At 52.5% G+C, this 27,379-nt stretch overlaps 12 protein-coding genes across 12 annotated transcripts; 7 read left to right on the top strand and 5 right to left on the bottom strand.

The window, feature by feature from the left end:
- Positions 1-99: 99 nt before the first annotated feature.
- LRP88_01096 (uncharacterized protein) lies at positions 100-954 on the top strand (the record flags this gene model as incomplete). The annotated part of the gene is made up of 1 exon (XM_083237794.1): positions 100-954. The coding sequence occupies one exon, from the start codon at positions 100-102 to the stop codon at positions 952-954; it is 855 nt and encodes a 284-aa protein (XP_083106299.1).
- Positions 955-1,917: 963 nt separating this feature from the next.
- Positions 1,918-2,819, top strand: LRP88_01095 (lysozyme-like domain-containing protein; the record flags this gene model as incomplete). Its single annotated transcript, XM_083237793.1, has 3 exons — positions 1,918-2,281; positions 2,330-2,460; positions 2,526-2,819. The coding sequence occupies 3 exons, from the start codon at positions 1,918-1,920 to the stop codon at positions 2,817-2,819; spliced, it is 789 nt and encodes a 262-aa protein (XP_083106298.1).
- A 502-nt stretch (positions 2,820-3,321) lies between these two features.
- LRP88_01094 (TauD/TfdA family dioxygenase) lies at positions 3,322-4,593 on the top strand (the record flags this gene model as incomplete). Its single annotated transcript, XM_083237792.1, has 3 exons — positions 3,322-3,365; positions 3,475-3,509; positions 3,560-4,593. 3 exons carry the CDS (start codon positions 3,322-3,324, stop codon positions 4,591-4,593), a joined length of 1,113 nt encoding a protein of 370 aa, XP_083106297.1.
- Positions 4,594-5,915: 1,322 nt separating this feature from the next.
- LRP88_01093 (uncharacterized protein) lies at positions 5,916-6,735 on the bottom strand (the record flags this gene model as incomplete). The annotated part of the gene is made up of 2 exons (XM_083237791.1): positions 5,916-6,316; positions 6,366-6,735. The coding sequence occupies 2 exons, from the start codon at positions 6,733-6,735 to the stop codon at positions 5,916-5,918; spliced, it is 771 nt and encodes a 256-aa protein (XP_083106296.1).
- A 737-nt stretch (positions 6,736-7,472) lies between these two features.
- On the bottom strand, positions 7,473-9,022 carry LRP88_01092 (uncharacterized protein; the record flags this gene model as incomplete). The annotated part of the gene is made up of 5 exons (XM_083237790.1): positions 7,473-7,788; positions 7,868-8,177; positions 8,229-8,538; positions 8,596-8,794; positions 8,847-9,022. 5 exons carry the CDS (start codon positions 9,020-9,022, stop codon positions 7,473-7,475), a joined length of 1,311 nt encoding a protein of 436 aa, XP_083106295.1.
- Positions 9,023-9,693: 671 nt separating this feature from the next.
- On the top strand, positions 9,694-11,234 carry LRP88_01091 (uncharacterized protein; the record flags this gene model as incomplete). Its single annotated transcript, XM_083237789.1, has 3 exons — positions 9,694-9,824; positions 9,876-10,449; positions 10,500-11,234. 3 exons carry the CDS (start codon positions 9,694-9,696, stop codon positions 11,232-11,234), a joined length of 1,440 nt encoding a protein of 479 aa, XP_083106294.1.
- A 110-nt stretch (positions 11,235-11,344) lies between these two features.
- On the bottom strand, positions 11,345-12,490 carry LRP88_01090 (NAD(P)/FAD-dependent oxidoreductase; the record flags this gene model as incomplete). Its single annotated transcript, XM_083237788.1, has 1 exon — positions 11,345-12,490. One exon carries the CDS (start codon positions 12,488-12,490, stop codon positions 11,345-11,347), a length of 1,146 nt encoding a protein of 381 aa, XP_083106293.1.
- Positions 12,491-12,884: 394 nt separating this feature from the next.
- Positions 12,885-16,629, top strand: LRP88_01089 (transcription factor domain-containing protein; the record flags this gene model as incomplete). Its single annotated transcript, XM_083237787.1, has 5 exons — positions 12,885-12,933; positions 13,103-13,482; positions 13,530-14,705; positions 15,591-15,779; positions 15,829-16,629. The coding sequence occupies 5 exons, from the start codon at positions 12,885-12,887 to the stop codon at positions 16,627-16,629; spliced, it is 2,595 nt and encodes an 864-aa protein (XP_083106292.1).
- Positions 16,630-18,958: 2,329 nt separating this feature from the next.
- Positions 18,959-20,063, top strand: LRP88_01088 (uncharacterized protein; the record flags this gene model as incomplete). The annotated part of the gene is made up of 2 exons (XM_083237786.1): positions 18,959-19,195; positions 19,248-20,063. 2 exons carry the CDS (start codon positions 18,959-18,961, stop codon positions 20,061-20,063), a joined length of 1,053 nt encoding a protein of 350 aa, XP_083106291.1.
- Positions 20,064-20,780: 717 nt separating this feature from the next.
- On the bottom strand, positions 20,781-22,160 carry LRP88_01087 (uncharacterized protein; the record flags this gene model as incomplete). The annotated part of the gene is made up of 1 exon (XM_083237785.1): positions 20,781-22,160. One exon carries the CDS (start codon positions 22,158-22,160, stop codon positions 20,781-20,783), a length of 1,380 nt encoding a protein of 459 aa, XP_083106290.1.
- Positions 22,161-23,606: 1,446 nt separating this feature from the next.
- Positions 23,607-25,037, bottom strand: LRP88_01086 (polysaccharide pyruvyl transferase-domain-containing protein; the record flags this gene model as incomplete). The annotated part of the gene is made up of 3 exons (XM_083237784.1): positions 23,607-24,063; positions 24,129-24,521; positions 24,589-25,037. 3 exons carry the CDS (start codon positions 25,035-25,037, stop codon positions 23,607-23,609), a joined length of 1,299 nt encoding a protein of 432 aa, XP_083106289.1.
- Positions 25,038-25,775: 738 nt separating this feature from the next.
- On the top strand, positions 25,776-27,112 carry LRP88_01085 (GDP-mannose transporter; the record flags this gene model as incomplete). Its single annotated transcript, XM_083237783.1, has 4 exons — positions 25,776-26,048; positions 26,102-26,192; positions 26,254-26,637; positions 26,703-27,112. 4 exons carry the CDS (start codon positions 25,776-25,778, stop codon positions 27,110-27,112), a joined length of 1,158 nt encoding a protein of 385 aa, XP_083106288.1.
- Positions 27,113-27,379: the final 267 nt, after the last annotated feature.

The following is a 27,379-nucleotide window of genomic DNA, read 5'->3' as shown; positions in this document are numbered from 1 at the left end:
TATGAGGGACAAATGACAGGCCCACCAACACCCTTCAACATCTTGCACACACATCGGGCTTGATCTGAAACCATCGAGAATCTACCAGCATTGGCACAAATGGATCCCGAAGCATCCGAATCATTCCCGGCTCAGAACCATCAGTTTGTCCTATCATCGGGAGCCTCGGCACACAAATGGCAGTGTGACTCCCCTCGGGCGATACTGATCCTACAACATGGATTCGGAGAATATGCTGAGCGTTACATCGTCTCCCATTCCCAGCTCATACCGAAGCTGAACGCGGCGAGATTCGAGGTCTGGGCACTGGACCTCTTGGGCCATGGAACATCTCCAGGGGATCGCAGCATCGTCGACGTGGAAATGGCGGTAAAGGATCACCTCGAGATGCGAAGCAGGGCTGATTCGCGAGGATTGCCTGTTTTTCTCTTCGGACACTCTCTTGGGGGCCTCATCACCGCTGCGAGTGTGGCAGAGAACTCTCCATATCACACAAACGGAGTTATCCTCTCGAGCCCGGCTCTGACAGAGGGTCTGCCGTTGCCTGCAGAGTATCTGGTTCATCTTCTGGCTTACTTTATGCCCACTACGCAAATCCCCACACCAAAGGCTTCTGCAGACGACTTGTGCAGTGACCCTGAACAAGCACGGCTGGCTGCCGAAGATGAATCCAAGTACAAAGGCCAAATTTCATTCCTGGTCGCATCCAGCGCTCTACGGGTGGCAAGGAGATTATGGGCAGGGTGTGGGCAATGGACTCAGCCAACGCTCGTCATCCACGGCACCAGCGATTCGCACGCCCAGTTTAGGCTAAGTGAGCGCGTGGTACGGGATATTGCATCGACGGACAAGACTTTACACCCTGTGGAAGGGGGATATCACGAACTTCTGAACGAAGAGAGGCCTGAAGAGATTATCAAGCTCTTGTTCGACTGGTTAGAGAGCCACATGTAAAACTCAAAGGCCGGCAGACACATGACAAGGGGGGCTTGAATTTTCTAGAAAATATTTTTACAGCGTTCTGGTTAAGCAAGCCGTGAATCAAGCCAACAGCAAAAAATCCTCACAGAGTTACCAAAATCTATCTCGTACAAGGCCGAAGAAGCGTAGCTTCGAGGTAGGATCATGACAGTTCAGAGGGGACAGTGGGTGGACCCTGAGAACCACCTCTATAGGACTCAACCTTCTTGACCGATGGTACCTCGGGGTAATAAATCCATGCCTAAATTTCATCTTGCTTAAAGTACACAACAGCTTTAGGCAATTTTCCCGCATTGCTTTCCTCCGAGCTACTCGCAAATGGGCAAGTCATCTAACTCCCATTCGCCAACAACTTGTCAAGTCCGATATTTGAAACTTTGAACGAATAACAAGATGCCAGATCCTTGTCGAATCATCTAGTCTTAATGTCTATGGAACGGTCCAGGCCATCTTTTGATTCGACCACGCCGCCCGGGCCGCTATATTTGTTTCAAACAAAGGAGCCTTGCATTTCAGCTGTCAGAATCAAGGCACATCTCCGACGCTTGGTTCAACGCGACCTTCCCTCCTTGAAACAAAGGCCTCGACTTCCCCAGGATCAACTCCCGGCTTTCACTTTATGGATCGGCGCAAGGGTTATCCCGTCTTATTTTTAAATGAGAAGGAATACCTTGGCTGTGTCACTCTCGCGTTACTCTAATGCGAAAAAAAGAGGCATTTTTTCGGATCGGTGAGGCACGGCGGCTACAGAGTGATTAATGCGAGAAGGAGATTGGAGGACTTTGTTTGATCGCCTGAATCAACCCTGCTCTGGAGTCGAGTTGCTGGAATATAAAATGGCCGGTCCTTGCTGTCAATGGAGTAAGATATCTAGCAGGATATTCAGCAAGATATACGCCATCGTCCCCTTCGTCTTAATCATACATATCATTCACAATGAAGCTATCTCTTTTTACCATCTCTGCCCTCGCCGCGTCTCTTGCGAGCGCCTTCCCCATCACGGGTGACGACGTCAGATGCCGTAGCGGTCCTGGAACCAGCTACGCCATCAAAAAGACGTTCAAGAAGGGCACCAATGTCAAGATCACGTGTCAGACAACGGGAACCAACGTCAAGGGTAACAACATCTGGGACAAGGTTTCCGAGGGATGCTATGTCTCGGACTACTATGTCAAGACTGGCTCCAGTGGCTTTGTCACAAAGAAGTGTCCCGGCAGTGGTGGCAGCTGTGGCGCACCCAAGTCTAATCAAGCCACTGTGAACTTGATTGCTAGCTTTGAAGGTTTCCGAGCCAACATCTGTATGTGCTGCCTAATTTATCACTCAAACCTATGCTGACAAGTAATAGACAAGGATGCGGCTGGCTACCCTACCGTAGGCTATGGTCACCTCTGCTCAAACTCCAAGTGCACCGACGTCAAGTATTCCATTCCCCTCTCTCAGGCCAACGGGAAGAAGCTCCTTGCGGACGACATGGCGGTGAGTCCAACCCTAAACCCATGCCATCTTACTCAAGAAACACATCTAACTGGTCATCTCACCAGAAATTCGAAAAGTGCATCACAGCCATGGTCAAGAGCAACGTCAAGCTCAACAAGAACCAGTACGGCGCCCTGGTCAGCTGGTCCTTCAACAACGGATGCGGTGCCGCTCAGACATCCACCCTCATCAAGCGCCTCAACAAGGGCGAGGCTCCCAACACGGTGATTTCTCAAGAGCTTCCAAAGTGGGTTTACGCGGGAGGCAAGAAGCTCAATGGCCTTGTTCGTCGTCGCAAGGCAGAGGTTGCTCTGGCCAAGAAGGCGACGACTGAGAAGGCTCTGCCCAAGAGCTGCTAGAGGGATTGACGGGTGGACGTTGGAGTGGCAATGTCAGGCGGTTAAGTAGTAGCACAAACAAACAAAAACGATCATTCTTAAAAGCTTTTGACGACGGGTCCTTCGTAAACAGATTCCACAGAGGTCAAAAGAAGCATGAAGTCCAACGTTGCCAGTCAGATGACGTATCTGTACCTCCAAACAAGCATGTACGACATCGGAGCTCCATTCAATAACGGCGCACGCCGGCAAAGGAATCGCCCGTGGAACATTGATACTCTTCACATTCCTCAGCTGCCGCCCGCGCACAAACTCGAGAGCGTCATTGGCTGAGATGGGCCGAGATAGGCGATCGCCGCGACCCGCTGGAGATAATCTCAGATAACGGGCTCAGCTCCGTGTGGCTGATGACTCCGCCTCTGACATAAAAAGCGCTGACTTCCCCCAACAATCGGAACTTTACCCCAAGAACAGCACTCAAACCTGCAAATTACTTCAAAGCACCTGAATCAACACTCTCGAAATGGCTTCACGAGTTGTCGTCACTCCTATCGCTGCTCCCGCCGGGTCAGCCATTGACTTTGGTGCCACTGTCTCAAATGTTGACATTGAGAACATCACTGGTAAGACATGAAAAAGACTCCAACTTCGCCATCGATTGAAACCACACAAATAGTGGGAGAATACCCGTGAAATCGGTAACCTCCTATGGTAAGGCATCAACTCTCAGAATAACAAAGACAGGCACTAACATGATGCAGATGCCGACTTTGACGTCATCCGTGAGGCCTTGTTCACCCACCAGGTCCTTGTCTTCAAGAACCAGAGCCACGTCTCTCCCAAGGCTCAGTATGAGATCACTCAGAGATTCGACCCCGAAGCTACGGGCTCTTATGGTCACGGCAAGACGTTGGACGCCAAGCGATCCATCCTTCACCCAGACCTCAAGACGGTTCCGCATCAGCCCCAGGTCCAGGTCATTGGCAATGGCTTCGTCGAGGACTACGAGGGTCTGAAGAACATCCAACTGCGACATCCCCATCACAAGACCTTTCACGCGACCGTCATCCCGCCAGAGAAGGACCTTGACTTTACTCGCTTCTACAGGTGGCACATTGACGCCGCCTTGTATGGACTCGCCCCTCCTGTGGTGACGTCTCTCCTGGCTGTCCGTGTTCCTGGTGGACGTAAGCAGACCTTGGTGTATGATGACGGCTCCGATGAGGAGCTGACTGTTCCCCTCGGCACCACTGCCTTTGTGTCGGGTTACGCCATGTACGACAGACTCTCGCCCGAAGATCAAGAATTTGTCCGCACCACCAAGGTCGAGTACGCTCCCCATCCATACGTCTGGATGAGCAGCGCCAAGTCTCGCTCCGACGGTCTGGGCTTGGTCTCGGAAGGAAAGGAAGTCCCTGTCGAGGATCTTCCACCTGTTGAAGAGGAAAAGATCCAGATCCTCCCCATGTTGTGGCGTAACCCCGTGACAGGGCAGCTTGCACTTCAGATCCACCCCTCAGCCGTCCGCAAGCTTCACCTCGCCGATGGCACAGTCATCGATGATCTTGCCGAGGTTCGCGAGCGCGTGCACCAGCTTCAGCGACCGGGCATCGCTCCCAAGCTGGTGTATCCTCACGACTGGGAGCAGGGAGACTTTGTTCTCTTCCACAACCGAGGATTGATCCACTCGGTAGTCGGAGCGTTTGCAGAGGATGAGGTTCGTCTCTTCCGACAATGCAACATTGCAGGAAGTCAGCTTCCTCAAGGACCGGTGCCGGTTTCGGCTGCTGCGTGAAAGCGAGTCATGGGGCCTCGTTTTGTGATGTTAAGGTTCATGTTGCGATTTCAACTTTAGGCAGATAGTTTTGATACCAACTAATTCAGTCGTTCCGTTAAAACTTGGCAAGTCTCCTTGATTCTTAAATATGTTGAGTTCAGGCAGTTGTCAATTTATTGATTCCCAATGCACCCTTGTATGAACAGGCCGAGCACTGTTGTTTCCTGTCGGAGTCCTTGGACAACTTGAACTATCATCCAAATAGATTTAGATAGACTGGGCTTTGGCATAGCTCTATTCATGAAAACAGACTTAGCCATTAGAGCCAACTTCTAACTTGATTGAGACCATGCCAGAACTCGCCGCAAAGTTTAAAGGGCAATTGTTTCGGGAGGCCAGCCCAAGATGTCCAATTTCTCTGTTACGGCATCATCCAAACTCTCCTCCTCATCCAGCCATGCCCGTCCAACCTTGTGCCGTCTCTAGTCGCGCCCCGGATCTGATCCCTTAGATCATTGCTCCTTCTTCGAGTCCTCTCATCTTGATGCGATATCGCGTCCACCAGTCCTCGACTTAAGCCTCAAACGGAATCCTCTTCGCTGCGCCTTCTTCAAATCCTCCCGCCTCGATTGTGACGACGTCTTCATTCTCGGCTCGGGCTCTGTGCCTGCCTCTTCGTGTCCTTGTCCGGACCAAAAGGCCCAGAAAGGCTCCCCTCACGGGTTTGCAATCTCCTGCAAATTATCAGAAATCGAGGAGGTTTACAGACGGGCCTTGCCTCTTAAAGGAGTTGCTTACCTTGCCGGGAGATATCATCGCCCTCATTCTTCCTTCATTCTCATGCAAGTCCCGTGCGCACGTCTGGGGGTCAGGGGCCCAATGGTCGGCCATCTTTCTGTAGAGGGGCTCTCATTTAGGCGCCCTATTCGTCTTCTTCTCTTCTTTTCTTCTTCATGAATAAAGTGGAGGTCTCCTTCGGATCTCAGCCGTGTTGCAAGTTTTCAACGCTCAAGGTGTCGGCGCAGGTGCTGCGTTCTCTGGGGACCTTGCGTTAAACCCCTAGAGGCGCAATGTATCAGGGAAGCCCGACATAATTTCTGATTTCTCTCACCGTGTCCATGGGGGAAGGGTAGGAGGGGATAGGAAGGGATAGAGATGGAATATTGCACAAGCCATTGAGGGGAAAGCCGCTGTATTTATGCCTGAAAAAAACCAAAGTTTGTGGGCTATGGACAGTTGTTCCCTCGGCCAAACTCTGACTTTGGCTTTGCTTGCTCATGAGATACTTTACACTTAGTCTTACACCACAACAAGAGTCCTCCTTTTATACATAGCAGCAATCACACTGATCCCATCCATCTCTTAATCTCAGAAACACCATCCCTGAACAGCAAATCCGCATACGCCTTGTGAAACTCAAACATCCACCACGGCCTCAGGGGCTTGTTCACAGACGGATTGCAGGACATGGAATGACAGTGAACCTGCACCATTTCCTTCCCCTCCTCGTCCCTTGATCTCACGACTGCGAACCTGTGAGCGCCACCAAACCAAAACTTGTCGCTGCCAAAGCCAAAGTCGATGTAGCTTTCAGTGCGGTCCGCTCCATCCTTAGGTTGTTGTGTGGCGAGGTGCAAGTCCAGAGTCTGAAAAACGCCGAATAGAACGGTGTTGATTGAGGGAAGCTTCGTATCAGAGAGGTCCTTTAATGACCAAACGTCGGTCCTCGCCACAGGTGCAGCTTCTAGTAAGAGTTAGCTCTGGTCAACTTACCAAGGAATAATACCCACTTGTGAAATGGACGAGGTTACGACCGAGTGTCTGAAGCGTCCTCCTCTCAGGCCCTATAACAGCTCCTCCAAAGTAGCCCTTGACAAACTTTGCCAGCAAAACTTCGTCAGAAACACCATGGTGCTGAGAGGGGATGTCAAGGGCGATGAACCGCGAGTCGGACACACGCGCATGGTTTCCAGCATTGACAATATCGCTGACCGACCTCGACTTCTCAAAGGACTCGGGTATCGTTTCGAAACGTGTGATTTGCCCTCGATCGACCAATCTCACTCGTCTTTGCACCATGAAGCCGTATGTTCCGCCCACCGTCACCGCAGCAACCAAGGACGTCGCCAGTATCTTTCCCGAAACGGTTCGCAGTGCCATGTTGATGTTTAGAGTTGAACAGAATGTGATATTTACAACTACGAGAATGGAAGCAATGGATTTCTCTATTTATTTGGAATCCTTTGACTCATTGAACGAGGATCCTTTGAGATGTCATGGCTCACCTGAGCATTGGCATCCGGTTCTACCCGCAACGCCTAGACGACCTTGGGAATGGCCTCCACCCGAGCCCCAGAAATCTCGGGGGTAGAATTGCTCCGCGACAAAAGAGGCGCAAGCCACACGGGTTGTTTAACCATGAATTCTCCCGTTTGACAGGTCACGTTTAACCTCTTGTGTTGTTCTCAGCCAACCGCTTTGCTTCCAGCTACCTCGTATATCTATCCCTACAGACCCGATTGGTTGTCGTTGTCATGCCAAGAGATCCTTCGCTTAACCATTTCCATGATTTCAAGGCGTGTATATCATCGGTGGCTCTTTACCCCCCTGATGCTTTCCCTGTGCAACTCGCTTATTGTGAACCACATACACCACTATCTGGATCGACGCAAACACTATACCCAGAGACACCATAATTATCATGGTTCGAAGGCCGGTTTGGTAACTAAAACATCTTGTCAGCTTACCCTTGCAAGAGAAAAGGGGCCCTTACAATGGAGTGTCGCTCGCCTGGAAATACTGCGTGCCAACCATCAGCCCGCTAATTGCTGACATTACCCACATCCTGGACATTTCATCAGCTTTCAACTCCGTATTCATCCGGCAACAAGGGACACCTACGCAATAGCAATACTTCTCTCACCCGCCTCACGGCAGTTTAGTTGAACCCAAGAGTTATGTACGGGGTGGTATCCAACAGCAAAGCTGTTGACGGCCGTCCATAGCCCCCACCTCGACCACTTGCCGACATGAGGATGAGCCTGTCGGGCTACGATCAACGTGATGAGGTAGCAGATGTGAGCCCCGACGACGGCTCCGCCGCGACGGTTCGTTCGGTCGCTTAGGTAGGCAAACCCGAAGACAACTGGGAGGGCCAGGGAGGCGCCGACGGCAGCGAGGGCGTTTGCGGCGATGCGGTCGAACCCAAGAGCCCTTATGACTTATTAGCTTGCATTCGACTCGCAACATGTATCACAAGGAGGTGTAACAGTTGTTGAAGTGAAGCACTTACATGATGATCGACGGTGTGTAAGTGGTCAAGGGCGACCAGGTTGAAAACACAGCAAAAGTTGACACATAATGCGGCCAACGACGATAATGCGTCACCGTCTTCCAGACCAGCTTCCAATCGATAGCCAGTCCCTGAACCCCCGGACGTTTACCTATCCTGTCATCCCTCTCGAGTCTCCGCTGAAGTGTCTCCTGTTCCGCTTGAGAGAACCGCACGAGACCAGGTCCAACCAATGGTCGAGGGACATCAGGACTTCCAGGTAGAAAGCCGAGCAAGATGAAAGAGACAACCACTGTGAAGAGACCTTCGACTGTTGTCTAGTTAGCATTGTCAGTATAGAGGAAGAAGAGGGCCAACACACGTAAAAAGAGCCACTGCCATCCTCGGATACCACGAGCGTTGTCCAGTTTCAGAATACCAGAAGCCAAGATCGGACTGATGGCGTTGCCACCAAACATTCCAAAGAAGAGCACCGATACTCTCTTGGCAAGCTCACGCTTGGTATACCACGTCGACAAGGTATAAACAGCGCCGGGAATGTACCCAGCCTCGGCCAGACCTAGCATCAGACGTGCAACCAAGAACCCAGCTCGGTTCTTAACGAAGACCTGCATGGTAGCCACCAGACCAAAGATGAAGACCTGGGCTGAAATCCACTTGCGCGGGCCGAGCTTTTGGACTCAGTGTCAGAACAAAGTGCTTATAATGTGTGGGTATTATGTGCTTACCCGCTGTAGTGCCATATTGCAAGGGATTTCTAAGATGACGATTCCCATAAACATGAGTTGGTTTCCCAAGTTGATAGTGTCTTGTTTAACCTTGATATCCGCGGCAAAGCCTCCGGTGAGGGCACTCGCAAGGTTCATACGGTCCAACTGAAAGACGAGCAGACCTAGAACTAGAAGGAGTAGAACTGAAGAGTCCACTCTGTACCCAAGTTAGCATTACTTGATCCGTCTGCTTGGAAACACCAACCCACTTTCTCCTCGCCTTGGCTTCGACGACAGGATCCCATTCTATCTCGGACTGTGAGACTGAGCGAGATGGTTCAATTGTTGATTCATCGCCTGTTCCATCTTGAAATGTCTTTTCATGTCTCGTCTCGTCGACGTCGGGGTGATTCGCGGCCGAAGGGGTGAGGACAGAGGCCGTCATCTTGTCGGTTCTTTGTGATATGATATCAACCCACAACGAGGTATATCATGACAAACAAAAAAAACATCAAGATCCAGAGACAGACATGTCGTCGATTTTGAGTCTCGGAGGTCGTCTCTAATACCACCATGTCGGGACATTTCCAGCTCCACCACGCCAAGAATCACACAATCCGCACTTGAGATGCCATCAACCTGTCCAGAACTGGGGATGGTTGCAATGTCCGAACCGCCCTTGTATCAGCCAAACTCGGTCATTGGCCAATTCCGAGATCGTCGGGGGCATGAAAGGACCAGAAAGCTGGTTTGAATCTTGCCCAGGCACTCTCCAAGACCTCGGCCATGTTTCCTCAGATCATGGAACCTGGGAAGCGAATAACAGACTTCCAGAACAAGTAATAAGGTGTGGATCGCGCTGCAATTGATTCCAAAGACCTAAGGCGCTAGCAATGACGTGCTCGCAGATAACCCATTCACAACGCTTGACGTGAAACGACTCGAACCACACCCACACATTAGCGTATCCGGAGACTTGGGCCGGGGTGAGTTCGTCGGTCCTTCGGGTGCGCCTCGATGTACTTCTTAAACTGCCAATGGCATTTAAGTAGCCATACACTGCGATCTTCGTTCTGTATTCAGATTCGTTCATTATCGATTTAGCATCACGTCACAATGGCTGTGAAGCGCGTGGCCGTCATCGGGGCTGGTCCTGCTGGGGCCATCACAATAGATGCATTGGCACAAGAAAAGGCCTTTGATCTCATTCGAGTCTTTGAAAGACGTGAAGGTCCAGGAGGATGTTGGTAAGTAACTGTCCTCTATCCCGCTTCCAATGATACTCACACGATATCCAGGATTGGAGACTCTGGTCGTCCTTCAACAGTCTCAGACTTTAAAAGTCTGGCTGACAGGACGGCTGATACTCCTCTGCAAGTCCCAAAGCATCTACCAAGCTATACTCCTAAGTCGAGCCAGCCTCGTTTCACAGAGTCTTCGGTCTACCCCTACCTAGAAACCAACATTGATCACTTGCCCATGCAATTCAGTCAAGAACCCATCCCCACTGAGACCAGCGAGCGTTCCGTCGGGATATACGGTCCTGAGACGCCGTTCCGCCACTGGGATGTTGTGAGACGTTACATCAAAGGTTTGGTTGAACGGAGGGGATATGAAGACCTTGTCTCATACAACACGACTGTCGAGCGTGTAGAAAAGATTGGGTCTGAGTGGAAGGTGACCTTACGAAGAGAGGGCAACGAACGTGACTATTGGTGGGTTGAGTGGTTTGATGCCGTCGTTGTTGCCAGCGGACACTACTCTGTCCCATATATCCCAGCCATCGAGGGTCTCGATGAGCTTGAAAAGTCACGCCCAGGGAGTGTGATTCACAGCAAACACTTCCGTGGCAGAGATCTCTACAAGGGCAAGGTAAATGTCCCCTTCAAACAGTGCCAGATCTTTCAACTAACTCATCAAAGCGAGTCGTTGTTGTGGGAGCGTCAGTATCTGCTGCCGATATTGCCTTTGACTTGGCCGACGTGGCTCAACAACCTGTTCACGCCATTACAATCGGGCATACATTCAATGGCTATTTTGGAGGCGAGGCCTTCAACCATCCTCACATCAAAAGCCATCCCTCAATCGCGCGCGTCCAAGGCCGGGTCGTCCACTTGGCAGATGGAAGCTCGATCCAAGACGTTGATCACATCATCTTCGGAACTGGCTACAGCTGGACTCTCCCATTCCTGCCAGCCGTACCAGTTCGAAACAACCGAGTCCCAGGCTTGTATCAACACATCGTGTGGCATAATGACCCAACATTGCTCTTCGTCGGAGCAGTACAAGCAGGATTGACATTCAAAGTATTTGAATGGCAAGCCGTGTATGCCGCCAGGTTGCTAGCCGGCCGCGGTACTCTACCAGACGCCGAGGAGAGACAGCGGTGGGAAGAAGAGAGGATCAAGCAACGAGGGGATGGTGCCAAGTTTGCCCTCATCTTCCCCGATTTTGAGGACTATTTCGAAAAGATCAGGGAGTTGGCGGGTGAAGGGGCTGAAGGTGTTGGGAGGAAGCTGCCCAAGTTCAAGAGAGAGTGGTTCCGTGCGTTCTTGGAAGGCCACGAGTTGAGAAAGAATATGTGGAAGAGGCTGAATGAGGTAGCGAGAAACGGGCATGGGGGAGCGTCAGATGTTGGAGCAAGATCACGTCTGTAATTAGTTAAGTACATTACAAAGACATTCATCTCAATTATTCCATCAAGTATTAATCCAAAATCGACCACAAAGATAATTTGCTGTAAGTCACAAAGAAAACAAAGATTAGTTTACATCGAAGCATGCCTCAAGTGCTTCCCCCCAACGTATCCCTCCGCTGTATCAACAAAAAGCTTCCTCCCCTTGACAAACGACACCATGAAAGAAAAAAGCTTCCAGTTCCCGATCTGACCCGTAGCGTGCTTCTTTCCGAGAGAGATAAAGATCATCGCCTTGTTTGCTGGTTCATAAGACTTCACGGAGTCTTGTTCGGTCAGGGTCGCGTCCAGTGCTGCCGCCATGTGAATGATTTGGTTGTCAGTAATCGTGAGCTGTTTCGGATCGATGTTGCCAATATCTCCAATACCCCAGATGTTTTTCGTGCCAGTGACTCGCATCTTGTCATCCAGCTTCACATTCCCGTCCAAGTCCAAGAACTCGTGAGGCAGAAATCCAGTGTTGAGCTTGATACCGTAAAGGGGGAGATACAAGTCCGCCGTGAGGGTGCTTCCATTCGACAGCGTGAGCTCCGTCTGTTTGCCATTTTGGCTTTCGTTTGTCTCGGTCACACGGGTTCTGTAGATGAGCTTCACGCCAAGACTCCTGAGGTCCTTGTCCACTGACGCTCGAACGGAAGAAAGGGCCCCTTCCAACGGTTGGTCACCACTTATCACGAGAGTGATATTCTTGGACTGCCCGTATCTCACTGCCAGCTCTCCTGCAACCTCGATACCGGTAGCTCCAGCGCCTGCAATGACAATCGAGATGGACTCGCCAACTCTCTTCTTCAGGTCTTTCCATGCCGAGAGGGTATCTTTGTGGCTTCCGATGGGCTTGAGTGGCAAGTTGCTGGCTAATCGAGAGCCGGTTGCAATGACCAGTTGATCATAGGCAACATCGCGTCGAATGCCTTCTTCCGAAGAAACCTGCACAGAATTCGCCGCAGGGTTGATCTTGTCTGCTTTGCCAAGAACAAACTCGAAGCTCTCGGAGGGGTATTGCTCAAAAGCAGGCTTGATGGGGAGGAAAAGTTGGTCGTCCGGGATGGCATCTGGGATGATCCCACGTGTAGCCGCAACGTTCCAGAAGAAGTGACTGTTTGGAGAAACGAGTATCACCTTGAGGCCAGAGACTTTCGGAACCGTGTACTTGAGGAGCTTGTGAGCCAAGGGGAGACCAGCCCAGCCAGCTCCGAGAATGACGACCGTCTTGGCCATATTTGGTTGCTTCGAGTTGGCTGAGATGTGATGATTGTCAAATCATAGATAGAGTAAGCATATAATCACCAGTTGCGTGTGGCCAGTGGACAGTCGAGATGAAGCATTTATACCAGACTCACCATCGGACAAGAGGTTCGGTGATGGTTATCGCACTATACAATGAATGGCCCCAAATCCCCGCAAAATTCATCGTAAGCCAAGTAGCTCCTGTTAGTGCAAGCAAGACCACCGGTCGCAGGGATCAAGACCGAACGCCGTGTCCGAGAGCGACGGCCGATGGCTCTTTCCTCTCCCTTGATGCCACATTCCATTCTCTCTACTCGCAAGAAAGTGCTTCATAATCACGGCTTTCGTTTCCGGGCAGACTTACCCCTTCAATCCTATTTCCGCCCTGTTTATCCCAGAACCTCTGCTCTCGCTTCAGAACCCAGTCGGAGCTTGTAAGCGCCGATGACCGATCAATGTCATCTTCAGACAAACAACCTTCGGCCTCAGACGCAGGCCTCAAGATATGGAGCTGCGTCATCTGTCGTCGTCGCAAAGTCCGTTGCGATAGACGAGATCCATGCTCAAACTGCGTCAAGAATAACATCGAGTGTCACTTTCCAGTGACCGGTCGCATCCCTCGACGGAACCAGAATCCAGGTGCCTACAAGTCTCCGGCACAGAAGCAGTCGGAGCTTCTCAGTCGTCTTAGGCGCCTCGAGTCCGTTGTGACAGAGCTTGCAGCACAGGTTGAAGATGGTTCTCAGGATCCCAGGACTGCGATAGCTCCAGGACCTTCTGGGGCAGCCAGCATCTCGAGCTCAGAGACAGGTCCAACACCGGCGGGATCTGAGGATCCTTCTGTGACCGAGTCTTCATTGACGGCCTCCTCCACTGGCCAACATGCTGGTAGTGAATATGATGAAGAGTTTGGTCGTCTCGTTGTCGACAAAGACGGCGGCCTCCACGTCGGAAACCGCTTCTGGTCCGTCTTCTGCGGCGAGGTAGGCCAATCTCTCAAATCACCTTGACAATGACTGACAAGCTCCAGGTGGACAACATCCTACAAGCAGTGCATGATGTTGCCGAGTACTCCGGGTCATCTAGCGACTCAATTATGCCAGAACCCGGCCTTGAAAGCGGTCCATCTCCTCTCAGCCATCTAGGCTTCGTCTTTGGCAACGCCGACTTTGCCAAGGCTCTTGATGGCCTCAACCCCATGCCTTCTCAGATGTTGTTCATCTGGCAGGCATATGTTGAGAACGTGGATCCTTTCATAAAGGTCCTTCATGTTCCGACCGTCGAAAAGGTCGTCCGTGAATTAAGAGGCAACTTCAGTTCCTACGGCACGAACATGGAGGCGTTGCTATTCGCAATCTCACTCGCGGCAATTACATCCATGGACGAAGAAGCAGTGTCGTTCAACTTCAACACACCAAAGTCCCAGCTCATACAGCGGTATCAATTTGGAACTGAGCAGGCTCTCGCACGTGCAGATTTTCTTGTCACCAAAGACATCATTGTCCTCCAGGCACTTGTCATCTACCTCTCCCTGCTTCCTCATCTTGGATCCAAGGAAAAGGTATGGCCGATGATGGGCCTAGTCCTGAGGCTTGCAAAGTCGGCTGGACTTCACCGCGACGATGCTAGACATACAAGGAGTCAACTGGAAATGGAAACAAGGCGCCGCCTGTGGTGGCAGATCTGCTTCGTGGATTCCCAGAGTCGAAAGGCTGAGGCTCCTGAGCTGTCCATCACATCGTCGTCCTTTAACACGAGCATACCCTCGAACTTGGACGATATCGACCTGCTCGACGGGGCGCCATCTCACTTGCCAGTATCCCACGAGAAGCCAACAGCCACGACACTATGTCTCATCCGCTGCGAGCTATGGCGACTAACACAGTCGTTACGCGATGACACCACCAAGAGCCCAGAATCACACCTTGGGCTTCTCAATCTAACAAAAACAAAGATTAAGACCAAATATCTCCGTCACCTCCAGCTAGACAGGCCTTGGGGCAGTTTTATCAAGACCATGACAACACTCTTCTTCTCCAAAGTCGAGCTCCTCGTCCGTCGACAACCCAACTCACAGCACTCGATCAATACGTCCCTGGAGCCAGTCATGAACACCATCAAATCGGTCCATGCCCTCAAGTCAAATCCTTCTTGGTCCAAGTGGCGCTGGCAACTCCAGGGTCAGGTTCCGTGGCATGCGATGGGAGTATTTCTTCGTCAGGCGTGCCACCAACCATGGACACCTCCTTTGGAAGAAACCTGGCAAGCCACTCAAGAACTTATCTCTTCCACCCCGGAGAGCACTAAATCAGGACCAATGTGGCAGTCGCTGATGAGCTTATCTGCAGGGGCACAAGCACGCCGAGAAAGGGAATTGGGGCGTCAAGAGGCTGAGGCACAGCCAGGCAACCGGGCCGGTGATCCCACGAGCTTTAATGCCGAGGCAGCTGCGATTATTCATTCACATGATCCTATCACAGTCAGCGCATCGAGTTTCCAATCTTCATTGCATATATCTCCCCCAGACCCTAGCAATTCGTTGATGCATCAACACGGTATTGGGTTACATGGAACGTCGGACAATCCTCCACTCTGGACTCCAGCAGGAGACATGACAGACTTTGGACAAGTTCAACCTCCTGGAGATATTTCTATACTCGACGATACCTCTCTGATGGATTGGGAAGCTTTAGCAGATATGGATGGATCATGGGCGACATGGGATCTTTTCTGAGTCGGTCTCGGGTAGATCCCCATCCGCCATGGACAAACAACTTGCCGACTCGAACACTATTATCCCGACTTTGGGCTGTGCTAGGTATGAATTTAGTACACGTTTATTGCGCTCCTTGCAAGGCTGCAGGAATCTAGGCGGAAATACCTTCACATAGCCAGGCGGAATTCCGCCCAGTTGTCAGATTTGGCCTCAAATACGACGCGGGACATTCACATCACCTAGTTATCTATAAAACCCGAAACACTCCATTGAATCAAGGGGCGGTAGTCACTTCAACTGTTCAGTCAATAATAACCGATACACCAGTTTGCCAATCGACTCTCGCGGTAAGCTCTTATACACACCGGTGCCCAGGCGATAATGGCATTCCGCGCATTATACACACAACTCTTCCCCCCAACACCGCCGCTCACCGAAGACAATGTTCCCTCACAACGCGGAAAGGTGTTTATTGTGACGGGTGGAAACTCGGGTGTTGGTTTCGAGTTGTGCAAGATCCTCTACACCACAGGGGCAACGATCTACATGACCTCCCGATCGGAGGTGAGCTTTATATACAGCCTTATCACGCTTAAGCTCACATGTCCTATAGGAACGCGCAATGAATGCTATCAAGCAAATTACAAGTAGCGAACCAGCCCCTGCTAACCCCGGAGTGCTCAATTTCCTTCACTTGGACCTCAACGACCTCCACTCCGTCCGGGTCTCGGCAGCCAAGTTTGCTAGCCAAGAGGCCAAGCTTGACGTCCTCTGGAACAACGCCGGAACGGGCGGATACCGTGTCTCGCCAGGAGCCAAGACGGCCCAAGGCCTTGAGGCCATGGTGGGCATGCATTGCGTGGCCACGCTGCTCTTCACTACCCTCCTTTTACCGCAACTCCGTGCCGCGGCGTCTGGGGCTGCGAGGGTTGTCTGGACGTCTAGTATCGTTGCGGACCAAGGATCACCACCCAATGGCATCAACCTTGATACCCTTTCAACAGGCACACCAGACCGTGTGCTGAACTACGCCGTCTCCAAAGTCGGCAGCTGGATGCTCAGCCGTGAGCTGGCCCGTAGACACGGCAGCGAGGGCATCATCAGCGTCGCCCAGAACCCAGGCAACGTCAAGGGCGGTTCGTACGAGGGCACCCCAGCCGCGGCCATGTTCCTCCTCAACCGGTTCCTGCTCCACCCTTCCAAGTTCGGGGCGTACACGGAGCTCTACGCCGGGCTGTCCACCGACATCACTCCCGGCGACAACGGAGCCTACATCATCCCGTGGGGGCGGATCCGGCCGGACGCCGAGTGCCCACGCAGAGACATTGTTCACGCCATGTTGACCGAGGAGGACGGCGGGCTGGGATATTGTAGTAAGTTGTGGGACTGGTGTGAGGAGCAGTGGCAGGCATAGAGAGGAAGGGGAGCTCAGGTGAGGCGACTGCCGAGCTCGGCCGCTGACGGTGGCTCGAGATATATATCGTGGTTGGTGATTATTAGTTCATGATTGTATGGAGTTTTGTAGCAGGCGACTTGAGGGCAGGGTACAAGGGTATGAATCCCGACAACTTCGGCGGTTTGGAACATGGATCGCCCGTGCTGGGATCGAATCCATTCAACGGTTCGCAATCATGACTCGATGATTCCTTTGTAAGAAGCTTACGGAGTTTAGGCCCAGACAACCATGCAACATATTCAACCCACCTTTATGCTGTTGGTTCCGATTGTGACCTCCCAAGACTTCGTATCAAACATTAACGCGCGTACAAATGCCGTGACAACACCGTACATCCGGTAAAGACGCAGGGTGACGTGACCCTGACATTTATAGAATGCTTACAGAGAAGAACCAACACGGGATAGATCTGCCCAGCCAAGCAACAGCCAAGATGTCGAAATCAAGGCAGTGGGGTTGGAAAGCTCCTTGGAAGACTCGGCGTTGCTCCAGTTTAACTAAGCGCGTACAGCGCCCTGACCTTGTTCTCTTTTGTCGGAGGTTTTACCGGAGGGAGTTGATGGATCAACACAAGTCAAGGGTTCACCTACTTTATCGGATATTTACTTAACCGAGCTGTGGTCCACTTGTTCCCAGGCGCCGACATGAGACAAGGGGTCGCTGGTTTCAAGATGCCGGACTCAACCTGGGGAATCGAATGTCGGCGCCGTCGTCAGGCTTTGGAGATTGTCTGAGACGTTGAAGCGGGCGATCGACAATGAGAGGATCCATCTCGTGGTTATAACTGCTCCTCTTGAAAATCATGATACTGTACTCTAATTCAAAACTCCACCAATTAATTAACCACCGTCTCAAGACGGGAATCACAGTCTCGAAACGAAGCCGAGGATCAACGGAGAGAGGGGTTGGTTGCATTTTCAGACCCAGGTTCACTTTTCAGCTGCATTTCCCATTTGGATCTCGAACGTACAGTAGTCTCATGACTGTGGCTTACACTATTGACCAAGCTGGACTCGCTCGCGACCGGGACTATCGAACGCCGACATTTTATACGTGATTTTTCTTCTCCTTTTTCTGCTGTAAAGTCGTTTGCCTTCTGATGAAACCCATACGGCTTGAAGCCTGGAATTGTCTCGTCTTCAATAGCCCTTTTATAGCAAGTCTCCCTCTTATCCACAGAAGTCCACTGGTCTTAGACATTCGGGCCATCAACACGGTTGGCTTCCACCCTGTGCTCAGCCATGTGGGGGGCTTAGAGAGTCATATGAATACCCAAAAGCTCGGATATTCCGCGTGGCAGAAAAAAACAACAACGGGAGAGGCAGAGACAAATTAATGAAACAGGACGTCTGATGTTCAAGAAATCGTCGTCATGACCTTCAAACAAGCCTTTTCGCTCTGACTCTTGGCACAAACCCATCCCATCCCCCACGGCCCCCTCCACATCATCATCCCCTATTATTTTAGAGCGAACCGCCCTGACCCTCACACCACACACCTCGAGCCCCTCTCATGATTGGCAGCCGCACGCGAAGCCCCGGCGGATCGCAATCTTAACCAACCGACACTTGGGTCTAACTTATCCACAATTAGTTCGTCAGCCGCTGTCGGTATTTTACTGCTTATTTGTGCATAGAGCAAAGCAGGCTGGGTCACATCCAATCCAAAGACCCTCCTTTTTTTCGGTTGTCCATCTTTTTTCTGCCGCACCTGCAGATGAATTTCAACCACAAACAGGGGGGCGTTGATATAGCGCCTCTTCTACTCCCGCCATCCCCCGTTTAGTTGCAAGTTGCAAGGCCCTCTCCCTGAGCTGAGTGTGTATGTAGTGCAGTGGCGCCAGGTTCCTTGTGTCTAATGCTGGATGGGATAACGCGGTTTTCCCTAGAGTAGTATCCCAATCGCCCCCTTTTTCCCGCCCCCCCGAAGCCAAGCCGAGTCCCCTCCAGTGTTGGGTGACGTCTGAACAAAACTACGCGGCTGCCGATTAGACTACCGCCAGGGCCAAAACTCTGTTTCTTTCTCTTGCTTGCATTGCAGTCAGCCGCGCAACGCAAACACAACACTTCTGGAAAGCTTGTTCAACGCTTCACCATCCACTCTTTATTCCCTTTCTATTCCGAGTTTTGTTTCGTTTTCTTCCTTTTCATACTACCCACCCCCTCCAACTGACAGGTGCAACTCTCGTTCATTCTTGTACGACATAATATCACCCGCCACACACTCTCTCTAAAATCTCCGGTTCATTCGCTATAACCTCAATTCACCCCTCCAACTCCAGTACATAATGGCCGTCGAACAGAAGCCTCAGGTAGAGTCTCGTCCGCCGTCCAGACTAAAGGTCGCCCTGGTGGTGCTTTTCCACTCGTCGTGCGCCATCTGGAGCACCATCCTCTCCAAGTCGGCCCTCAACGGCGTTGAGGCCCCCGTCACTCTGCTCGCTCTCCAGACCACCATCCAGGTCCTGCTCCTCACAGTCATTGGAAGCTTTACAGGATGGGTTAAGCTGTATCGCCCAACTTCGGTATGAAATGATCCATTCCCATTGTAAATCGCATCTTGCTCATCATCCATAGGCCTGGGTGGCTCTTCTCCCCCTCACGGTCGCTCGTCTCGTTGGAATCCTCGCAAAGACCTACTGCCTCGCCTCGGTCAACGCCTCCGTTTACCAGATCGCCCGTGGTCTCCTCCTACCGTTCACGCTCTTCCTCTCGCTCCTGGTCCTCCGACCCCGCCCCTACTACCCACCGCTGTCGCTGGTCGGCTGCGCCATGGTCATGGCCGGCTTCGGCACCGGTATGATGGCCGACTACAGCCAGATGCTCACCTCGGGCAAGGGTGTCCTCCTCGGAGTCGGTTCCAGCTTCACCACCGCCGTCGAATCCGTCGTCGTCAAGCGCTTCCTCGGCAAGAGCCAGGAGGGTATGTGGCAGATGGTCTGGATGTCCAACTGCATGGCCGTACTCTTCTACATTCCTCTGCTGCCTCTCTCTGGTGAGCTCTCCACCATGAGCTCCCTCTTCTCCGCCGAGACCTCCGACATTGGCCGCCAGTTCCTCGGTTCAGCCTGCCTGACCGGTGTCTCCGCCTTCCTTCTCACCATCGCGACATTTATGCAGATTGAGGTCACCAGCCCGACAACCCACATGATTGTCACCGCCGCCCGAGGTGTTGCTCAGAGCTCACTCGCCGTCATGCTCCTCGGCGAGCTCCTGACCGCCGACCGCGCTGGCAGCATGGCCCTCATCCTGAGCGGCAGCGCCCTCTACGGATGGGCCCGCGACCGATACCAGCAGTCCAAGAAACCGGCGGCCGGGAGCTACCAGCTTCTCCCCAACGAGGAGGCGCAGACAGGGATGGACAGCAAGGAAGCCAAAGAAATCAAAAACTAAAGCTAAACTAAAGATACCAAAGAATTTTCTACATGTCGTTTTCATTTCTTGTTTGGTTCGGTAGGGCGGTTTCATGAGACAGGTGTTTTGGATGACAAGACACGGCTTACATTTCCTTATACTATAGACGTAGATATCTCACCATACAATTGAGCGTCTTTGTTCGATACCTTCAGACATGTCTCCCTTTATTTTGATCGCAAACCAACACAACAACAGCATGCCAATGACGGTATAATGAATGCCCTTGTTTACCTCTCTTATCGATCGCCAAGACAAGACCTTGGAATGGGCGCTTGGGCACTTCACTCCACCAGCCCCTCGTCTCCACCGCCTCTCGTCCATCAATTGCACCATCGCACCCCGCACTGTACAGAGTCAAAGATAACAGCCTCGCAATGGAATGCGGACATTCGACGCCTCCTCCGTCGCCCGAGAGACATTGTGTCAGTCCGACACACACTCACACGCACGCCCAAGACATCAGCGCTATAATTGGAGGAGGCGTTGCATACGATGCGACACCAAAAATGTCAACAGAAAAAAGTGTATTAAGCTCCTGGTCATACGTGTGATAAATGTGATCAAAACATAATCCGCTCATCCAGACACCCCATCCATCATTGATTGACAATGCCCAGTCAGTAATAATTGTACAAAACGAAATCCCTTCATAGGTCTCTTCATAGCTAAATGTCGGTTCGTAGATAATAGATATCACTTGTCCTGCTTTTGGGCCTCGGCGTACGCCTTGACCTTTGCCTCGCCCAGCTCCATCCACTCGTTGCAGTTCTTCTGGTTGTCTGCAATCAGCTTCTTGTTCAGGTCCCGAACCTTTTGTCTTCGCTTGATGAAGCCGTCCTTGTCAGCAATGACACGCTCGATCGTGTCCATCTCTCCCTCGCCGGGTCGGGCGACCCATGTAACCTCCTTGGGAAGATAAGTGTAGGCGTTGAGGAGCTCCTCGTTCGCGACAATGGGTGCTCCGGCGATCAGGGAAGCGGGGATAGTGGACGACGCCTTGCGGTCGTAGTAGGTATCGGAGGCGAAGCCAGGAATGATGGAGAAGGAGCGCGAAAGGAGAGCGTAGAAGTCGGGGTAAGACAGGCCAGAGTCGAAGAAGATGTTGTTCTTAACATGCTCGGGAACTTCAGGCTGAGTGCCGTGTCCTATCACGTGGAGCACCACCTCCTCAGACTCGTGCTCTTCGGTGGTCTCGTTGGCCTTGCGGATGACGGAGCCCAGGTGGTTGAAGATGCCGTTGTAGTCGCGACGACCAGAAGAGTAGTCGCCCTGCATAGCGAGAGAGATGGGGTCGTTGGGGTTGGCCTCGGGAACTGCGACGGGGTACACGGGGGGGAGGACCCGGGTGGTGAGGTTGGCAACCGAGTGCCACTTGGGGACAGTCTCCTTGACGAGGAAGTTAAGGGTGTGCTGGCTCAAGCCGACAAAGTCAACCAGGCCGCGCTCGGCCCAGCCGCGGACGGTCGAGACATACTTGCCCTGGGCCCAGCGGTCGGCGTGGTGGATAGTGCAGAAGAGGAATGTCTCTCCGTGGTTGAGAAGATCGACGACGGGGTCGGTGCCACGGTCCAGGTCAAACTCGCAAGTCGTCGAGACGAGAATATGGGGTCGAGGGTCGGAGGTCATGGCGCCCGCAAACTTGTCGAACTTGTTGATGGTGACATTGGCAGCGAGGGTAAAGTTGTCCATGATCTCGCGCATGTTAAAGCGCTGGTTGGCAAAGTAGGCGTCGAGCTGCGAGTTCTCGTAGTTACCAAACGCGTGGAGCATGGCGGCGGCCACCTCGTCGTGAGTACCCGAGGACTCGACGAGGGCGATGCGCAGCGGCTCATCGGGCTTTCGGCCCTTGTAGGTGCTCTTGCTGCTGCCCTTGTCGCTGCCCTTATCGCCGGATCCCTTCCACGACGAGAGGACACCATCGTCGGTGGTGAAGGGGATGCGCCAGCTCTTGGGCGGGCTGGGAATGGATGACCAGGCATCATCTCTGAAGCTGACGAAGAAGATGACAACGGCGAGCAGAATCGCAAGCCATAGTAGCGAGTAAAACCGCCGAGGAAGAGCGACGGCAGACATTTTTGCTGCTGCTGTGATGCAAAGTGATGGTTTCAAAAGAGTGGACGATGATGTAGAAAACAGTCGAGCATCACGACCCCGACAGCGTAAGTTTGGCGAGAGACCCAAGTTTTTGGCGGAATTTCTTGAGACAGTGCCAGAGGGGAAAGGGGTTAAAGTGAGTGCCACCCAAACTTCCGATAGGGGGGCAGTGTCAGCGCTTAACTACATACTGTCAGACTCTGACAGTGCCCGCCTCTGATAGGAGGGGATCCGAAGCAACAGCCTGCGAGTCCATTTTTTACTCTCTTCAGCGAGCGGCGCGGCGCAGGCCACCACCTTCCTACCAGAATCCTTCCTTCGGCACGGATTTCCCCGGCATATGCAATACTGGGGGCGGCGGCGATAGTGTTTTTCTCACTCCTGATGAGCCATCGCTGACAAAAGTCTAGCGGCGTCAATCTATCTCCGACCTACCAATTCAATTCGTTAGACACGCCCCCCCTGAGCTAGAAACTAAAGATCAAACATTTGGAAATAAGCCAATATTTAAGCCTATGTACTTGACGCGATTGAATGGGAAAGAGGCATCGTTGCGTTGCAGTCCAGCTGGGCGAGAGTGGATTAATAGTCCTCCACCTCCAATCTCTCAGCCAAGGAAAAGCCCTTGCAGCCACCTCCTTTAACCACCTTTCTCCACGTGACATCACCTTGGCATTGGTCGCGGACGCATGGAGACATTGTTTCAGCCAGGGGGGCGCTGGGGCGGTAGTGGCAGCGGCCGACGATCACTTCTGTCGCAAACCAACGGGGCAGGGCTCGGTGAGTTTAGAGATGGAGCCAAGATCAACAACGTGTCCGGAAAAGGAGATGGTGATGTTCCCGCATATCTTGCCAAAAGTGAAACCGGACCGGGGGGGAGGCGGTCAATCCGCAACTGTTGGAGTCTCGACGTCACATGTCTCTGTTTCCATGTCGAGAGACAATGAGGCGATGGATTTCTTTATCGCCTGCCTATTGTGTAGTAAGACTCAATGAGGTGGTAAGTAACGAGGTAGTGAACAAGGCACCGAACAATGGATTGATAATAACGTCTTTATCATTATCTGTCTGTCTGTCTCTGTTGTACAGCTCAACGCTGGTCTATGACGATGCTTTCTGCTCATCTCTACCTGACCGTGAAAGAACAAAGAAAATAAAAGGAGGGTAAAAAAAAAAAAAAAAGAGAAAATCTAGAGGCTGTAAACGATTAAAACAATGAGTTGACTCCGTTTGGTTTGATCCCCATTTCCCCATTGCCAAGACCGCTGGAATGCCCCCAATCCAGAAAATGTGGTGGTTGTAGTTGTAACAAGAAATAACCCCAGCCAGCTCGGGACCAACATGCAATTCTTTTTTTTTACACAACCGATGGACCAGCTTGTCAGATTACAAGGTGGTACATGGAACCAAGCTTCTCAGGTCAAATCATGAAGTTGGTTGGTTCAGCTCTTGCTCGAAAAACATGCGCGCCACATCAAACGCCGAGTGGATGCTCTTGGTGATGCGCGTGCATTTACAGTCGCGCGTCCACGTGTTGTGGAAGTTGAGGTTCTTGCCCAGCTTGCTGTCCATCAGCACATGAGGCACGCCGATGACGGTCGACAGGATGTGGCCGTGTAGACGGTCCGTGATGACGAAGCGAGCCGATCCGAGGAGGTCGAAGCCGGCCATCGACTTGGCCCACGCTCGCTGGTTCTTGCCGTGCTCTCGGTTGTCCTTGTTGTCAATGTCGGGCGTCTCGGTGAACTTCCAGTCCACCTTGCGGTATGTCACGTTGCCCACGGCGCCGCCCAGGTCGATGCGGCCTTCACCAAAGGGGATCATGGCTGAGTCGCCAGCAGAGATCTCGGCGTCCTTTCGTGCAAGAATGAGGATGTCGTGGCTGGGAAACAGAGTTAGCGGCTGCAGCAGAAAAAACACCACCACGGGGATCTGCAAGGAACTCACGTCTTGGGCGTGTTGACTCGGAAGTCTGATCGGTTCCCCCACATAAAGGCGATATCCGGAATGAGATCGTTGTCGATGCCATCGGTCTGGCCAAAGTTGTCGAGGAGCCAATCGTAGCTGGGCTTGTCACGGGCCGCAAGCTGAAGGTCGTGATGCTTCTTGAAGGCGACGTGGGTAAGGTTGATCCGCTCGGGGTTGTTCATAAAGATGCTCTGGGGAAAGGCGCGGATGGAGACGTTGGTAAAGGTCGAGATCATCTTCATGCGCGACGGTTGGTCCTCCCAGTAGTAATCGTTAAAGTTACCACCGCCAGCCATGATGATGGCCGAGTGCGGGCGGTGGTCCTCGAGTCCCTTGCGGAACTTCTCCATGTCACATCCCTGGTGCATGAAGCTGTAGTACCAATTGTCAGTATCTCCCCTCCTCTGTGTATCGACGGCAGAACAGCACGGGGTCTTACCGGCAAGCTTCCATGGTCTCAATGCCGAGGATGCTGAGCAGGATCTGTTGGGCGGACCAAATGGCGGCATCTCCCTTGTTCTCGGTCTCGAGGTATCCCCAAATGTTGGCATAGCGAATACCCTTGAATCGCTTCTGGTAGGTCTGGATGATTCGCTGCTGAAGGTCGTTGACAAGGTCCTCGCAGCCGGCGGTTGGTGGCCGGGTCAGGTCGTACGAAATGTCCCTGTTAGGGTCGACCTCCTCCTCTTCCTCCTCCTCAATGGGTGTAGGCGTTGGTGTCGCCGAGGCCTCGGTGGTGCTCCCTCCTTTCGACCATAGCGAATCTGTGCTCGGTAGACTGGCCCTGAAGCTGTCGGGCGCCTGGTAAGACAGCAGCAGGACGAAGACAAACAGGACTGCAACCACGGCTAGCGCGATGCGTCCGAACCGGTTCATTACGGGCAACATGATGAAAAAAGAGAGTGAACACCCGGAAAACGTCACGGAATCAAGAGAACTTGAGGGGTCGTAGCACTGACGGAGAGAACATTCCCTCTTTTTCACTCTCGATCAGAAGGAGGGACCAGCGAGAGCACCCGGGCCAGATAAAAGAATGTGCCGTCTGGTCGATTCTAACCAAGAGCGCCACGCGCGCCCAGCCCACACACCCACGGATCCATGAATGGACCCCTGGCTCTAGTATGGATGTGGATGTGCCATCCCCTCCAAGCCTTGGCCCATGGTCCATGACGGATTTCCTGTTCTTGGCAGGGATCGTTGTAGCCCCCTTTTCGACTGGTATACACACACACCAGTGGAGCACTCAGTACAGCCCCCCTGTATGCCCCGGTATGCGCATCACTCAAGATGCACTTAGCGCCAACTTACGCGGCATGCAAAGAGGCCACAGGTCACTTCCTTCTGCGGCTTTGGTGCAAACTGGGATAGACCAGGCTCTTGTCACTGCCAAGCGCGGCCCCCCTTTTCTATATCCGAATTTCTACTATCCCTCGCCCTCCACTTTGGCCTCCATCCCACGCACGCGCTTTTGGCCTTGGAAGCCATCTTTTTTTCCTTCTTGTCTGGAGATCATCTGGTTCACCATCTCGTTCCCGTCTTTGCTCCCGTTGAACGACTGACCGTTGTTCGTCCGCTCGTTTCTGCCGATTCGCCGCCCTGCCGAACCCCCCCGCCTGCCAATCCATCATGGCTGACAACAAGAAGAACGACGATTTCGTCGCCAATATGCCAGATAACGGCATCGGCGATGGTGACAAGGAGAATGATTCTCTCGTCGGTCGCGGCGCCGGTACCGATGCCATCCCGCCGCCTCCTACGGGCTTCTTGGCCAAGATCGAGAACAGCGGGCCATTCTCCATCATGGCCTACTGTGTTTCATCCATCAGCATGACCGTGGTGAACAAGTATGTCGTATCGGGTACTTCGTGGAATCTCACCTTCTTCTACCTCGCCATCCAGGTATATCCATCTCCATTCATTGCATCACGCGCGATTCTAACTCGTCTATCTAGTCCATCGTCTGCATCATCACCATCACAGCATGCAAGTACTTCGGTCTTATCAAGTCTCTCGCTCCCCTTGACCCTGAACGGATCAAGAAGTGTACGTCGCCTTCGCCTCTAGATGCACAAAGATGTGGCTTGCTAACGTGCGTCATGCATAGGGTACCCCATCTCGCTCGTCCTCGTTGGCATGATCTACACTAGCACCAGGGCCCTGCAGTACCTCTCGGTGCCTGTGTACACCATCTTCAAGAACCTGACCATCATCGCCATTGCCTATGGAGAGGTCCTTTGGTTCGGTGGTGCCGTCACCCCCACCGCCCTCTCCGCCTTTGGCCTCATGGTCCTGAGCTCCATCGTCGCTGCCTGGGCCGATATCAAGAGCGCCATGTCGGGCGACTACAGTGCCACCACCGGCGACAAGGATGCCCTCGCGACCCTTAACGCTGGTTACTTCTGGATGGCCATGAACGTCCTCTGCTCTGCCTCGTATGTCCTGGGCATGCGCAAGGTCATCAAGAAGATGAACTTTAAGGACTGGGACTGTATGTTTAACCTCCATTGTGCCTGTTGGCGCACAAGGTCGAACCGTTGCTAACTCTTGCACCAGCCATGTACTACAACAACCTCCTCACCATCCCCGTCCTCGTTATCTGCTCGCTCCTCACCGAGGACTGGTCCAGCGCCAACTTTGCCAAGAACTTCCCCGAGGAGTATCGCAACCGCATCACGATTGGCATCATCTACTCTGGCGTGGCCGCCATCTTCATCTCGTACTGCACTGCCTGGTGTATCCGTGTCACCTCGTCCACCACCTACTCCATGGTTGGCGCTCTGAACAAGCTGCCCATTGCCATCAGCGGCCTCATCTTCTTCGCCGCCCCCGTCACCGTCGGCAGCGTTTCTGCCATCTTCCTCGGCTTCGTCAGCGGTCTCGTCTACACATGGTCCAAGGTCAAGGAGTCTGAGGCCAAGAAGAACTCTCTCCCCACCTCTGAGAACCGGGACTCGTCAAAGTAATATTTGACATTTCATGACAACTACTCGCCCCAAACACCAATTAGATGAGCACAACCCTGCTCGGGGCTTCCAATTCGAGTCTTTTCGCCTTGTAGACTCAAAAACGACGAATGGTGCACCCGGCGAGGTGCACGACGATAATGTAGACAATTTTGTAACAATGTCATAGAATCATAGCTTGCAATCTTTGAAGGAGGGGGAAGGGGCAGCAATCATTTTAAAGCGTCTATAGATATGAATTGTATAGAAATCTTGTTTCAATGGATG

The sequence above is a fragment of the Fusarium phalaenopsidis genome, assembly GCF_050370095.1.
Source record: "Fusarium phalaenopsidis strain FUZ10S chromosome Unknown contig_32278, whole genome shotgun sequence".
NCBI classification, from domain to species: Eukaryota; Fungi; Ascomycota; class Sordariomycetes; order Hypocreales; family Nectriaceae; genus Fusarium; species Fusarium phalaenopsidis.
The sequence above is the reverse complement of the archived record's forward strand: the minus strand, read 5'-3'. Positions and strand labels throughout refer to the sequence as shown.